The 15,512-nt window shown below is 36.6% G+C and overlaps 1 protein-coding gene across 2 annotated transcripts in view; it reads left to right on the forward strand.

Annotated features, from left to right (window-relative positions):
• Nucleotides 1–15,512, forward strand: part of HEATR5B (HEAT repeat containing 5B) — a 114,650-nt gene that overhangs the window by 56,307 nt on the left and 42,831 nt on the right. For both annotated transcript variants that reach the window (XM_023736033.1, XM_023736041.1), the window contains 3 exons: nucleotides 7,379–7,560; nucleotides 9,741–9,809; nucleotides 13,945–14,124. In XM_023736033.1, coding sequence (XP_023591801.1) covers nucleotides 7,379–7,560; nucleotides 9,741–9,809; nucleotides 13,945–14,124 — 431 coding nt within the window. The remainder of the gene's footprint in view (nucleotides 1–7,378; nucleotides 7,561–9,740; nucleotides 9,810–13,944; nucleotides 14,125–15,512) is intronic.

Here is a 15,512-nt window from a genome sequence, read left to right on the forward strand (position 1 = left end):
TGTGTGTGTGTGTGTGTGTGTGTGTGTGTGTAAATTTAATAACTTGCCACTAGGATAATGATGGCTCTTGTGTAGGTTTCCTCAGTACCTTGTCCGGGCTTTAGCCCTTCAGTGTAAAAGAGATAGCAAAACACTAAGGTGAGCTTTCTGTCCCAGCCATAGAGAATGTCAGGATTCATGAATGCCAAGGCAGATTTAGAACTCTCAGGTTTTAGAAATGCTATTAGGTGTTTCTGAAAAGGTAAAAACTATTTATTAGTGAAATACTGCATTGCTTCTTATCTTTTGTAAGCTTTTTATACCACATATCTCCTGGATCAGATATTATAGGAAATTTACAAAGAGATCATCAAGTCCAATAGCTTCATTTTACAGATGAAGAGACCAGAGAAGTTGAAAGAGGTGGTAGAGTAACAGACTCCTTATCTCGTACTTTATTTTCTTTTCATCACCTATCATTTTTTAAATATCTAAAGACAAATTGCATGTCTGTAAACTAAAAATTCTTTCCACATTGTTTTTATTATATATGTAAAGCAGTGGAGCTCACTAATAGATTTTTAAAAAATAAACAGACAAAAAACAGTTGTATATCATGTATAAAGTGTGAGTCTGAATATAGGGTATCAACAAAGCACAAATGTCTTGAACACAGTGTCTTTATATCGTTATTCAGCAAATAGTTACTGAATCCTATTATTTGCTGTAAGGAGCCCCGGTGGCGCAGTGGTTAAGTGCTCAGCTGCTAACTGAAAGGTCAGTGGTTTGAAGCCACCAGCTGCTCCTCGGAAGAAAGGTGGCAATCTGCTTTCATAAAGATTACAGCCTTGGAAACCCTGTGGGGCAGTTCTGCTCTGTCCTGTAGGGTCACTGTGAGTTGGAATTGACTTGAGGGCAACAAGTTTGGTTTTGGTTATTATTTGCTACAATTAGGGATACAAAAAGGGGGAAAAAAATGTAGTCTGTGCCCTTGAAGAACTTCTAGTCTAGAAGGCAGAGAGTCTGACTTATCATTCAAATAATTATGTTGTGTTCAAATAGTGGTATGATAGAGTAATTTGGAAAAATAAAGAAAGTAATATTTGTATCCTGAAGACCCAGGGAAATACCTCACAGAAGAGGTGATTTTGAAGCTGGATTTTAAAGGCAGAGGAAAGGTTTTCCAGGCAGAACTGGAAAGGGTGATTGTATTAGTTTGTCATTGCTGCTGTAACAAATCACCACAAACTTAATGTCTTAATGCAACACATACTTACTACCTTACAGTTCTGTAGTTCATAAATCCAATATGAGTCTCATTCGGCCAAAATCAAGTTGTCGTCAGGACCATGTTCCTTTCTAGAGGCTCTAGGGGTGTTACGGATTGAGTTGTGATCTCCCAGAATGTGTGTTGGAATTCTGTACCTGTGGATGTAATCCTGTTTGGAAATCGAGTTTCTTTGTTTTGTTAATGAGGTCGTATCAGTGTAGGGTATGTGTTAAACCTAATCATTTCTGAGTTATTAAAAAAAGAGCAGATTAGACACAGAGGCACGCCTGGTCACAGGGGGAAGACAACAGAGGCAGATGAATCCACCAGTCTAGGAACTCTAAGGATTGTTGGCTACTCGGAGTCTTAATGGCACAGTGGTTAAGCACTCAGCAGTTCGAACCCACCAGCCACTCCAGTGGGGGGAAGGATGTGGCAGTCTGCTTCCATAAAGATTTACAGCCCTGGATACCCTATGGGGCAGTTCTGCTCTGTCCTGTAGGGTCATCATGAGTCAGAATCAACTTAGAGGCAGTGGGTTTGTTTTGGTTAGAAGGTGAAATAGCAGAGAAGGACCTCTCTGATTAGATTACATTAGATTCGATTGTTGTTGTTGTTGTAAAAGTCTCAGCCTATTACAGCACCAGTTTAAAGTCCAAAATCTCATCATCTCAGAAGTCCTACATGTTATCATCTAAGTCATCCAAATCAAATCTGGTCCATCCTGGGGTACAATTCTAAGTTATCTGCGCCTAAAACACAGTGGTGGGACACACATAGGATAAAAGTTATAGACATTCTGATTCAAAAGGGAGAAAATATAAATAGGAATCACTGGTCCCCAAGCCTGGAGCCCTGGTGGCGCAGTGGTTGAGAGCTACAGCACGCTACAGCTGCTAACCAAAAAGGTCGGTGGTTCAAATCCACCAGCTACCCCTTGGAAACCCTGTGGGGCAGTTGTACTTTGTCTCCTAGGGTCACTAGAAGTTGGAATCAACTCGACGGCAATAGGTTTTTGGTCCCCAAGCAGTTTTCATATTCGGCTGGACAGCCTCCATTAGATATCAAGGCCTGAAATTAGTCATTTGTGGTTCAAGGCGCTGCCCTTCCCCATCATATTTCCTTTATCATGAAAGGGAGCATCTGTTTGTTGTTGAGCAGTTTTATAAGCCTGTTTTCTGCCCATAGTGTTTTGTGAGACCACCTTTGAAAGACTACCGTCTTTCATTTCATAGTCTCTCTCTTTCAGTCCAAGCTCGTAGTGTTTCTGCTAACATAAATTCTCAAAAACCTTCTGAGTCTCCCCTGTATGTCACAGGGATTCACTTCATTAGACAAGAGGCTTTTCTATAGATCTTTACTAGATAATTTCTTCTCTGTTTTTTGCTTCTGCTAAGATGGCTGAGAGACAGTGCTCCCAAGCTTTCTGGTTGCTCTCTGGTTTGATTGAGAGGATCCGTGAGTCACACCCTTATTCTCTTCAAAGAGCTTGTGTGCCTGAGTATTCTGACCTTTCAGTCTTCCTCAGGTATTAGCAAAAGGTTGTACAACCACACGCTTGGCTTTTTCTCTACAGTAGCTTTCTTACAGTGAATCTCTCGATTTTAGCATCTTTTGTAATCTAAATAGGCTGAGAATTTCTCAAATCTTCAATACCTGGTTCTTTTTTTTTTGTTTTAACAGTTTTCCCCTCAATTTACCTCTTTCCTCTCACAAGTTATAAAAGTAGCAAGAAGAAACCAGTCTACACCACACTGTGCTTGGAAACTTCTTCAGCCAAAGGTCCAGTTTCACCATTTACAAGTTCTACTTTGCACATAACTGCAGGATACAATTTCAACAAGCTTTCTGCCACTATATAGCAAGTATCCCTTTTCCTCTAATTTTCAATAATGTGTTCCTCACTTCCTTCTGAGCCCTCACCAGCAACAACTTCAATGTCCATATTTCTACTAATAGTCTGTTCATGGTAAGTATTCTCTAAGACAGTTTAGGTTTTCCTCACGTGCACCTCGCTAATACAGTTGTTAGCATACATACTTCTATTAAGTGTGTTCAGGGCAGTGTAGGCTTTTTCTGTCATGCCTCTCAAAATTCTTCTAGCCTCTGCCCACTGCCCAGTTCCAGAGCCACTCCCACAGTTTTGAATATTACAGCAGCACTCTACTTCTGGCACCAGAATCTTTACTGATTTTCTGTGCTACTGTAATAAATTATTATCAGGTCAGTGGCTTAAACAATGCAAATTTATTATTTTATAGTTCTGTAGGTCAGAATTCCAACATGTGTCTCACTGGGCTAAAATCAAGATGTTGGCAGGGCTGCATTCCTTTCTGGATGCTGTAGGGGGCAATCCATTTCCTTGTCTTTCCCAGCTTCTAGAGTCTGCCTAATGTGTTTGTTGGCTTCTGGCCCCCTTCCTCTGTCTTCAGGCTAGCATCGTTGATTTTCTGTGATCCTTCTTCAGTTGTTGCATTTCTCTCTCTTCTCTCTCTGACTTCAGTCAGCAAAGGTTCTCTGCTTTTAAGGACTCAAGTGATTAGATTGGGCACACTCGGATAGTATTTGATAATCTCTTCATCTCAGGGTGCAAAGCCTTAATCACATCTGTAAAGTCCCTTTTACCATGTAAAGTAACACATTCACAGGTTTCAGGGATTAGGACATGAATATCTTTAGGGGCCCTTATTCTGTCTACCATACTGGTTTATTATAAACAGAGGGAATAAGAGAATTTATAAAGGAATGGAAGGATAAATGTGCATACCATATTTAAGGAATAGTGAAAAGTCTTCAGTTGGCTTCCTTCCTTTCTGTTTAACTGTTTTTATTTTGGTTGTGTGTGTATCTTGTCCTTTCACCTGCATTCTGACAGATCCTCACAAGTTTTTTCTGTATATAATTGGTAATTGTTTACTCTTTTCTGCCTCCTTGTGGATCTTAAGTCTGCTTTTGTGTTTTTAGTGTTCTTGTAATTTTCTGTATTTCTCTCACCTCCATTATATCCTTCTCATTCTTTATGGTTATCTCTGCTTATTCCATAGCAGCTATGACTTTTTACATTTTCTTGAGGATACCAAATGATTTTCTAAATTTTTATTCTAGTTTATATAGAAAATTATTTTCAGAGGTTAGCTCTTGTCTGAATCTTCAGGATCTTTACCTTTGTATTTCTTCATAAGCTTATTTGTTTATATATCCTCAAAAGAACAGAGTGCTCTCCGTAATTGAAATTTGCTCACAATGTGGGTGGTGTATGTGTTGGGGGGCGGGGTGGATTACTCATACTCTCTGTCTTTTACTAGAATCTGTCTACTAGGATATCAGCTGCATGGTAAGCTGATATAACAGTTCCCCACCTGGTATGCTTTGTTTTGCCTGCCATTCTGATTCTTAACAGTCATGGCAGGGTATGTGAAAAACAATAGACCCACACTCTTCTTGCATTATCGTCATCTCCGTATCTACTGTACTTTAGTCGTAGGGAACTACTACTCCCAGAATATAATAAACCTCTAAAATTAAAAAAAGACCAAACCCGTTGCTGTCAAGTTGATTCCGACTCATAACGACCCTATAGGACAGAGTAGAACTGCCCCATAGGGTTTCCAAGGAGCAGCTGGTAGATTCGAACTGCTGACTTTTTGGTTAGCAGCTGAACTCTTAACCACTGTGCCACCTGGTCTCCAAAGATTTTTGAAACCAAGCGTAGTGGCCTAAAGCACGGAGCTACCCAAGCTCAGCAGAGCCAGTTAGTAGCAGAGCATGGGCTCGAACCCAGGCATCCGGGGCTCAGGTCAGGGGCTCAGGTCATTGAGCTCCCTGCTAGGCCATGTCATTTCTGCAGGGTTTAAGTAATAAACCTCTGTCAGCTCCCAAATCGTCTCCCCATTTTGGGCTTTCTGCTTTGTAGAGAAACCACTTTCACTAAAGCCTTCTGCAATAAAGAGATTTTTATTGTGACATATCAGAAAACAATATGGGAGATTGGCTGCAAGCACTCAGTCTATAAGCAGACCAGAATCCAAAGAAGTACAATCTATAAGTGTTTTTTATACAATGTTGACAGGTGCTGATTCATTATGAGTAAATTACTTACAGACTATTATTGGTTAAAGTAAAGACGAAGAACTAAGATCATGATTGAGTGATCTTGTTTTTCTTTTCTAACAGTTGGTCTCTTGGCTCAGGGGTCCCCGGTCTGTCATATGATGGTTGTTTTTTATTTGTTATGTGGGCTATGTATGATATTGGGTACATCTTTAACTCTCTTTCTGGGGTGAATTGTTACTTGGTTGTGGTATGCACATCCACTGTCCATTGAATTGGTTCGAGCATTGCCCCGCTTCTTTGATACAGTTTCCTATTGTTTTAAGCTTTCCAGATTCTGACAGACAAGTTGGCCTTTTGTGGTTATGTTAATCCTTTATTTTTGCCCTTTTCCACTCTCATCTCTTCAGGAGTTCTTCTCTTTGGATTTAGAAAACAGAGAAAGGTCTTGATTTGAGGAAGGTTGGAGGTAGAGATTATGTAAAGAAGTGACAACACTCTGATTGTTGAAGAAAGCAGCATTCTCATTCCAGAGACAATTGCCTAGTTTTAGGTTTGGTAGCTTAATATTGTCTTAGACTTTATGGATTAGGTGATAGAGTACAAGAGGACTAATGAATATATTTATTATGGAGAATATTTTACATATATTTTATATACTATGGATTAGCATAATATGAATAGGCCCATTTTAATTCAGTTCCTTCTGCCTTGAAAATTTCCTCTGCAATTCTGGCAGTAGTTTATTAAACCTAGTTTTATTGGTGGTAGGTTTTTTCTTTCCTCAGTTATGTGAGGAAGCATTGAGGACTTCTAGCCAGATGTTTTCCCTCTTCTTGCCCCCCCCCAAACCAAAAGATAACTCCTTTTAAACTTAAGATTCTAAAAGCAGTATTTCAGGCAAGCCTGTGAAAAATTGGAAAATTGTAATCTTGATGACAACAACAAAAAAGCCTGTGTAAATGTAGCTGCTTGGGGATCAGCTGTTTGTTTCTGAGCTGTAGAACTGTCCCTACTTCAAAAAGACTTCGAGAGTCTTACAGCCTTCTGAAGAACTTAGATTCCCTGAGCTTGATAAATGCTTTAGATAATTTCTGTTGCCGTTTCTTTAAGTTCACTGATCTTTTCTTCTTCAGTATCTAATTGCTATTAATCTTATCCAGTGTATTTTTATTTCATATATTTTATTTTTTATCTTTAGTAGTCCCATTTGTATTTTTTCTTTCATTTATCTCTTCATTGTGTTCATGCTTTTGCTTCTTGAAAATAGAGAATACTTTTATAATAGTTGTTTTAAGGTCCCTTTCTGCTAATTCTATTATATCTTTCATTTCTGGTCCTTCTTCTGTTCATTGATTTTTTTCTCCTCTTTACAAGACATATTTTTCTAATTCTTTGCATGCCTGTAATTTTTTATTAGGTGTTAGACATTGCAAATGTTAGGATGTTTGTGCTGGATTTTGTTGTATTCCTTTAAGAAGCATTGAATTTGTTCTGGGATGTAATTAAATTACTTTAAATTGTTTTAAGACTTGCTTTTAAGCTTGTTAGGACAGATCCAGTACAGCCTTTACTAAAAAAAAAAAAAAAGAAAAGAAAAGAAAAGAAAATTTCCCCTTTCCATATAAAGTTTTATTGGAAAATAAGCACACCGATTTGTGTATGAATTGTCTGTGGCTGCTTTCATACTATAACAGCAGAGTTGAGTAGTTGTGACAGAAACCATATGGCCTGCAATGCCAAAAATATTTACTATCTAATCCTTTGCAGAAAAAATTTGCCAGCCCCTGTTCTAAAAGAATTACAGAATAGTTTGGGGGAAGTTAATTATTTTACTTCAGATGTCACTGTGCATCCTGTAACTTCATCTGTGTTGCCATATGGTGCAAAGATTTGCCAGTGTTCTTAAAAGATTGATGCGAAAGTTTTCTTGAAAGTATATCTTTGTTATTTTTAAACACAATAAATCATATGGATCATAAATGCTTTTCTTAGAAATTTATTTAGAGTTTCACATTTTTATGTTATTACACTTATTTTTGGAAAACTTTTCTTGTTGCCTTCTATTTTTATTTTTAGATGACCTATTAGTACTTCATCTCTCTGACCTGATTCGCATGGCATTCATGGCTGCAACTGATCATAGCAACCAGCTGCGGATGGCTGGTCTCCAAGCACTTGAAGACATTATCAAGAAGTTTGCCTCTGTGCCTGAGCCAGAATTTCCAGGTCATGTGATTCTGGAGCAATATCAAGCTAATGTGAGATACTCTATTTATTTGGAAACTTAAAGTTGATCTTTTGAGTGACCATTAAAGGAGTGAAGACTCCTTTGAAGAATGTATTTAGAACTTCAGTCTACTTATTCATGTAGGACACATGTCTTTAGACACATTGTTACAGTTTCAGTCAACCCACAGTTGAAGAGACAGTAGTGTAAAACTCTTGTCACTATTTTTAAGTTGTGACAGTATATTACTGATAAAACTAGAATAGAAATTCCAACCTAGCTTCCCAGTCTTGTATTTAGCTAGTTATCCATGCCGCTGAAAAGATAAAAGGAGCATTCAAAAGAGTGTTGTGGATTTGCTGTTACTGTTTTTATATGTCAAGACTTGATGAACATTTTTAAAAATAAAACAGTTGCCCCAGCATACTGAAAGATAAATTAACTTTTAATAATAGCAGTTAAAATTTTTACTGATAGAACTAGATACTTTCAAAAGATTTTTTATTTCATTCTAAACTTAAATATACTTGTTTCTCCTGGGATTTATAGCTTTATTTATGTTATTCAAATGAAGCAATAAATCTAATCCTAGAAATGGAAGATTATGTAAAGGCAAAAAAATTATATTCGCAGGGAAGAATCATGAAACTTTTTTTTTTTTTTTTTACCGTGCTTATGCCAAAATCTTGGCTCCAGACACAAGAGATGTGGATAATGCATAATATATTGTGTTTCTATCATAAGTACAGGTGAGGAAGTTACAGCTTCTAGCCCAAATGGCAATAGAAAAACCTGTATACAATTTTTTGTTCCCGAATACCCAACCTGTCAGAGTAATGGACTTTTTGTTTTTTTTACTTTTAATTTAGAAATAATTTCAAACTTACAGAAAAGTGGCAAGAATAGTACAAAAAGCTATTATACCCTTTACCTAGATTCACCAATTGTTGATTATGCTCCATGTGTTTTATCATTGAGTTTCTCTCTCTACACACACACACACGCTTTTGTTTTTCCTAAACTATTTAAAAGTAAATTAACTTTAACATGTACCTTTACCCTAAAACACATTAGGCTGTATTTCCAAATGATGAGAACATTCTCTTACGTAACCACAGGACAGTTATCAACTTCAGGAAATTCAACATTGATACATTACTTTTATATAATCTGCCATATTCCAGTTTTGTTAGTCAAACCAATAATTTTTTTTATGGTATTCTTTCTCCTTCAGTACAGGATCCAGTACAGACTCCTGTGTTATGGTTAGTTGCCATGCATTTTTAGCCAGAGAGAGGGACTCTTGATCTATTTCCCCACTGCTGTTGGTCTGCCTTACTTGACCAGATCACTAGTGTAAGGGAAGAAATCTCAATTTAGGACTTGACTACATCTAATTCCTTTGTTAGAGAGCCCTGGTGGTGCAGTGGTTAAGCATTCAGCTGCTAACCGAAAGGCCGGCAGTTCGAACCCACCAGCTGCTCCATGGGAGAAAGATGTGACAGTCTGCTTCTATAAAGATTTACAGGCTTGGAAACTGTATGGGGCAGTTCTACCCTGATCTGTAAGGGTCGCTATGAGTCAGAATCAACTCAATGGCAACAAGTGATTCCTTTATTCAACTCATAGATACTGAATCTACTAATACAACTAAGAATCCATGACTGATGTTGGCTTATTTCAATCTGAAAGCTCATATTCCTTTACAGCAGTACATACATTTTTATTTCCTGAGCAACCTTCTCGTAAGTCATCACTTTTTGAGATAAAAATGATCTCTACTGTTTTTTAGTGACTGAAGTTTTACTACTACTGAGTTACTTCAAGGAATTGATCCAATTGTATGTGATATTCATGAGGTAAATGCTATTATAAATATATTTAGAAAAAAAGAGTAAGGGATAGAATAGCAGTTTTGTGTTATCTCTGGTAACGTGGTTTTGTCAGAAAAATCTTCTTTACTATTAAACAGAAACAAAGGAGAAGACACAAGTTTGTCTGTTTGGTATAGCATTCATATAGATTTGATACTGATAACCTCCTGGAAAACAAAAGAAAAATGGTATGGTTAACTTTATTGTAACTGAAAAGAGAGATAAGGGAGAGGTGATAAAAAGGAAAGGAAAAGGGATGTGTTTTCATCTCCAGACACAAAAAGCTTTATGAATATTATTTGTCTTTAAAAATAAAATCGTCTTATTCATTTTCTAGGTGGGAGCTGCTCTAAGACCAGCTTTTTCACAAGATACTCCATCAGACATAATAGCAAAAGCTTGCCAGGTAAGAAGAAAAATAGTTAATGTTGACATCAATATCTTAAATTTTCACTTCCAAGAAAGACAAGAAGAAAAAGCAAATAATATTTATTTTTATCTTGGAAATACAACAATGGCAGTTTCCTTTTTTCTTATGTATCATATGATGAAGTAGTAACTGTTAATCAGATTCCTTTTTTTGTCATAGCTAAGGACATGACTTTGGAGTACATAATTCTTGTCTTATCCAGAAGTGAACAGACATAGGAAAATCATAAAAGAAGCTAAAATAAAAATAAGGTTGCAAAATCTATAATAATTAAAGACTTTAATAATTATAATTAAGTAATAAAAGTGTTTTTTGTTTGTTTGTTTGTTTTGACCACAGGTTGTGAAAATTCTAGTAGTTTGTAGGTGTTAAGTTATCCCAAAGAGAATTTCACAATATGGAAATTCCTTTGCAAAATGAATCCCACAGGATTGTCCTCACTTTATTGTATCTGTAGAGTCATAAACCATCAAAAACACTTATGTTCTGATACCTTTAATAGGTTTCTCTTTTTCATGTGCCTCATCCTGAAAAAGAATTCGTACACTAAACTCTATAATATGTCAGAAAACCACGTTCTGCTTATTTAAGGATAGAAGAGAATCAACTCTTCTCCTTCCCAGTTTTCTGGAGTACAGGACTGTGATCCATCGTTTTTGCTTAGAATCCATGATCAAGCCTCATGTGACCTACAGGCAGAGATGGGCTTGAAGTTGTGACTTTCTCCCCACTGTGGCTGAATGGATTTGCTTCTTCCTTCTGTTGTTAAGATTTATTTCACTGAAGGCTGCTGCCTTAATTGTGACCTTATAGAGAAATGAATTCCTTCCACCAACAGCAGACCAGAGAGAGAAGAGGGAGCCTTGTTTAAGAGACAGGTCATGGATCATGGTACTTGAAGCACAAACTGTAGGTTTAGAATATGTAATTTGTTTTGGGATGTTGACACACAAACTTTAAAAATCATCAAAGCATAGAAAAATAACCATTGCCCTTGAGTCAATTCCAACTCATAGCTACCCTATTGGACAGAGTAGAACTGTCTTATAGGATTTCCAAGGAGTGGCTGGTGGACTCCAACTGCCAACCTTTTGGTTAGCAGCCTGACGTTTAACCACTGCACCACCAGGGCCCCATGACGGCCATGTGTAAATAAATATATCATGATAATGTTTCAGAACAGTGTTTAAACAGACAAAATCTTCTATAAAGCTCCTGATCATTAGAAAACTAAAGTCTATCAGAATTTTTATTCTTATGAGTGAGTAGTATGAAGATTTTCCTGTTATTGAATTTGCCTTAAACTTATTTCCTTTTTGGCTTCAGCTTCTTTTTCTGTAAGAAGGTTCTTCTTTTCCAGTGGCAAGCTTAAATTTGTGGTTTCCTTTCCTTCTCTTCCTAGAAGGAAACTGGTTGCAAGTTTCATGCCTTATGGGAAAGTAAGGAGTTGACTTTGGGCAGATAATGAAACATGACATCCCAACACGTTTGGTAGAATAAACTAGAATTTACTAGAAGAAACCTTAAAATCAGGGTAATTCTTAGATATTATGGTAGAGATCCTCAAATGTAACACAGTTGGAAACTAATCAATGGTTCATAAAAAAATAATTTAAATCAGGGTCAGAATCATAAACATAATGTGTGCCTTGAATATTTTATTTCAGCTTAAAATTTATAAATATGTATTCATTCACCAATCTGTTGATGTAGGGCCATGGTCTTTTTCTGAATATGATTTTGCTGATACAGTGCTGCTTTGTCTTCATAAACCAAACCCATAATGCATTATCTGCAATTTCCGGTTTCAATTTCTTTGAAGTGGAGAAAGTATTTAGGTTTTTGCAACACAAACTTAGTGCCAACTTCTGAATCTTTACAGTTTTCCCCAACTTTTACTGTTATATTTCTACCAAATTTTACAGAAATATTTATCAAATCTCTCCAGTATATTTAGTTTCCTTAGGAATAACACCTCTTTCTTTTCAGACTTGAATTTAATCTCTTTTCACTTTAAATTTTATTATATTTTCAGCCTTGTTTTGGCTGGTGTCCTACTTTGCCATCAGTATGTTTTTAATTGATAATAATTGGTTAAGAGATGTCCTTAATAATTTTTATTAACTATGCTTTATAAAGTTGAATTCTTTGAGAGTAAAATAGTTTGCATAAATGTTCTCAACTTTTAAAAAAAGTTTTAAATACGGGAACATGAGTGCATTAACCACGATTTTGAAATCTAAATGCTCTGAAAATGAAGTTTTTTCATAATTCACTTGGCCACAAAACCTGAGCTAACTTGGTCTCATTTGGCCCTGACCTGAAGTTGAGACTGTAGTATTGATTAATGTCTCTTAGTGTTATTCTTAATACATTTCATTATAGAAATATTCATGCATTAATTATGAGGTGTTGCCACACATCTTGCTTGGCATATTCCTTAATGAGATTTATGTACCTTTTACCAAAAAATTGTGAATTGTTAAAACCCTTCTCGGCCCAACAATTTCAGATAAGAAAGCAAGGATTATTATTGGTTAAAGTTGGCAATATCAGACCACTCCTTCCTTCTTGACGATCTTTCTTTGGCTCTAACATCACCACACTTGCCTAATTTTCCATTTGCTTTTCTGACTTTTCCTTTTCAGTTTCTTTCATTGTTTATTCTTACTCCACTTGTCCCTTAAGTATAACCATTTCCCCCATGTTCAGTCTTTAAGGCTTTTTTTTCCTCTATCTTTGAACCTAGCAGCATTGCTTTAGTCATTGCCTTTGTGTGGACGATTCCCAGGTCTACCTAGTTACCCTTGACCTTGCTTCTGAATTCCAGACCCAAATTTCCACCTGCCTGCTTAGTATCTCACCATGAATGTCTTACTGGCACTTTGAACTCAACATGGCAAAATATTCAGAATCAAAATCATGCCGTTTACCTTCTCATTTCCTTTTGGTTTTCCTTTCTTAAGCAATGGTGTGACTGTTGTTCCATTCATCTAACTTAGAAGGTTTGGCAATCAAAATTAGGGCAAACTTTGATTTCTTGCTCTTTTTGTAGCTCCCTGCCCCTGCCCCCTCGAAATATCTAATTGGCTTTCAAGTCCTGTGATTTCTAACTCCACACCTCTCTCAGATGCCTCTCTTTTTTCATTCTGTTCCCAATTTGATCCGTATCGTCCCTGTTCCATAGTACTGTAATAGTCACTTAACTGAACACATTGCTTATTGTCCATATACATTCCTTTCTCTCTATAAGTACTTGAGCAATCCTTTTAAAGCACAATTCTTATAATATCAATCCCCTGTTCAGAGCCTTGGAAACTCTTGTTTGCCTACAGAATGAAGTATGAATTCAGTTCACATGAAATTTAAGTTCTACCATAATTTAATTCTAACTTTCAAATCTCATTTGTTCTGCATATAACTCCTCCATGTCTATACACACAAACACCTAGTACCTAAACTTTCCCATTTCTCTTGCTGGAATTAATCTTTCCTTTCTTTGTCTTTCCATGGACGTTTTTTAGGTATAGTATCAGTCATAAAACTTTTCCGTGTGTTCGCTCAATATCTGTTTTCTTGCTTGAGGGCAGGGGCTAGGTTTTATCCCTGTGCTTCTTTTTTCCTTCCATGCTGTTGTTATTAGTTGCCACCTAGTTGATTCTGACTCATGGCAACCCTGTGTGCAGAGTAGAATTGCTCCATAGGGTTTTCAAGGCTATGACCTTTGGGAAGTCTTCCATAACACTTAGCATAACCCTTTGCCTGTAGTAAATATTCAGAAATTTTGTTGAATTTAAGAATTATTCACAACTGAACTGATTTGGGGAAGAAATTTTTCTGTTAAAATTTTTGTTAAATTAGACAATGGAAACATAAGTATATATTTTCTTTTTCCACATAGGAATGCAATAAAAATCCTTACACTTCATTTGTAGAGTGCTGTTAATTTGTTATTTAAAAAAAAAAAAAAGATCATAGTACTGGGATTTTTTGTTTTGTTTCATTCATTTGTTTTGTTTTGTTTTTCTTCCCCCAAGAAAGACAATAATCTCTACTCCATTCTCGAATAGACAGTGTTATTTTTGTGTGTATACAATTTATTTTTGGCTAGGTATGTAGTACATGGATTGGAAGTGGAGTTGTGAGTGATCTCAATGACCTCCGTCGAGTACACAATCTGCTGGTGTCTTCTCTCGACAAAGTTCAAGCTGGAAGAGGGTCCTCCAGCCAGCTGTACCGAGAGAGTGCCACAACCATGGAAAAGCTGGCTGTACTTAAAGCATGGGCAGAGGTAACCATGACCTATTGTTTTTAACCATTTCTCCATCCATGAGAAAATGTTCCCTTTCTCCTGTTGGTAAAAATTTTTTGTTGATTTGAATTTTGTTTTTTAAAACTAACCTTTAGTGTGGATTGCTTTGTGAAAATCTGTTATCTGCTCTTTATCACTGAAACACGTATACATTGATGGCTTAAAAGAACTCTTATTAAACCTTCCAGAATTGTATTTCTTCATTAGCTTTTGAAAACCTTTATATACAGGAAGGGCTATCTTTACTTGCTCTTTGGAAATTAGGCAAGGAAAATCCACAAATATAAATAGTAGAAAATATTTTATACCAAGAATCTTTATTTGATTAAATTTGAGGATACTTGCCACCACTCATTAATATTAAGGCTGCTAGATTTGTTTATTTAATAGGTATTACCTGTTTCATTCCCACAGCCACTTTCTTTATAATTATATTGTTTTAAATTGACTTTTCTAAATTCCTCTGTCAGTTGTTTTCACATTCTTGTCATTTGCCCTCAGATATTTCGAGTAACTCTATATTCCTTCCTCTGCCACCTCAATCTCTCACTTCCATAATTCCATAGCATCAGCAGCCAGTGACCACTAAATAAGGAATTGCTGGTTCAAGGCATGCTGATGCAGTTTAAAGGATGTCTTTTTTTTTTTAAACAGAAGAAGAAATGAAGAAATGCAGAGCTCAGTAAGATATCATGGAAAGTTAGTTCTCTCATTTTTAGATTACAAATCAAGTTTTCTTTCAAATAGATAAGTAAAATAAGTATTTTTTGTTTTTACTGATAAAATTATTTTTCTTTTTTTTTAATTGTACTTTAGATGGTTTACAGAACAAATAGTTTCTCATTAAACAGTTAGTACACGTATTGTTTTATGACAATGGTTAACAACCCCACGACATGTCAGCACTGTCCCTTCTCAACCTTGTGTTCCCTATTACCAGCTTTCCTGTCCCTCCTGCCTGCTAGTCCTTGTCCCTGGACTGTTGTGCCTTATTCATCTTGTTTTGTTTTATGGGGCTGTCTAATCTTTGGCTGAATGGTGAACCTTGGGAGTGACTTCATTACTGAGCTAAAAGGCTGTCCAGGCTTCATACTCTCACGGTTTCTCCAGTCCCTGTTACGCCAGTAAGTCTGGTCTTTTTTTGTGAGTTAGAATTTTGTTCTATGTTTTTCTCTAGCTCTGTCCAGGACCCTCTGTTGTGATCCCAGTCAGAGCAGTCAGTGGTAGTAGCCGGGCACCATCTAGTTGTACTGGACTCAGTCTGGTGGAGGCAGTGGTAGTTGTGGTCCTTTAGTCCTTTGGACTAATCTTTCCCTTGTATGTTGTTTTCTTCATTCTCCCTTGCTGCTGAAGGGGTGAGACCAGTG

This window comes from Trichechus manatus, unplaced genomic scaffold (assembly GCF_000243295.1).
Source record: "Trichechus manatus latirostris isolate Lorelei unplaced genomic scaffold, TriManLat1.0 scaffold00005, whole genome shotgun sequence".
NCBI classification, from domain to species: domain Eukaryota; kingdom Metazoa; phylum Chordata; class Mammalia; order Sirenia; family Trichechidae; genus Trichechus; species Trichechus manatus.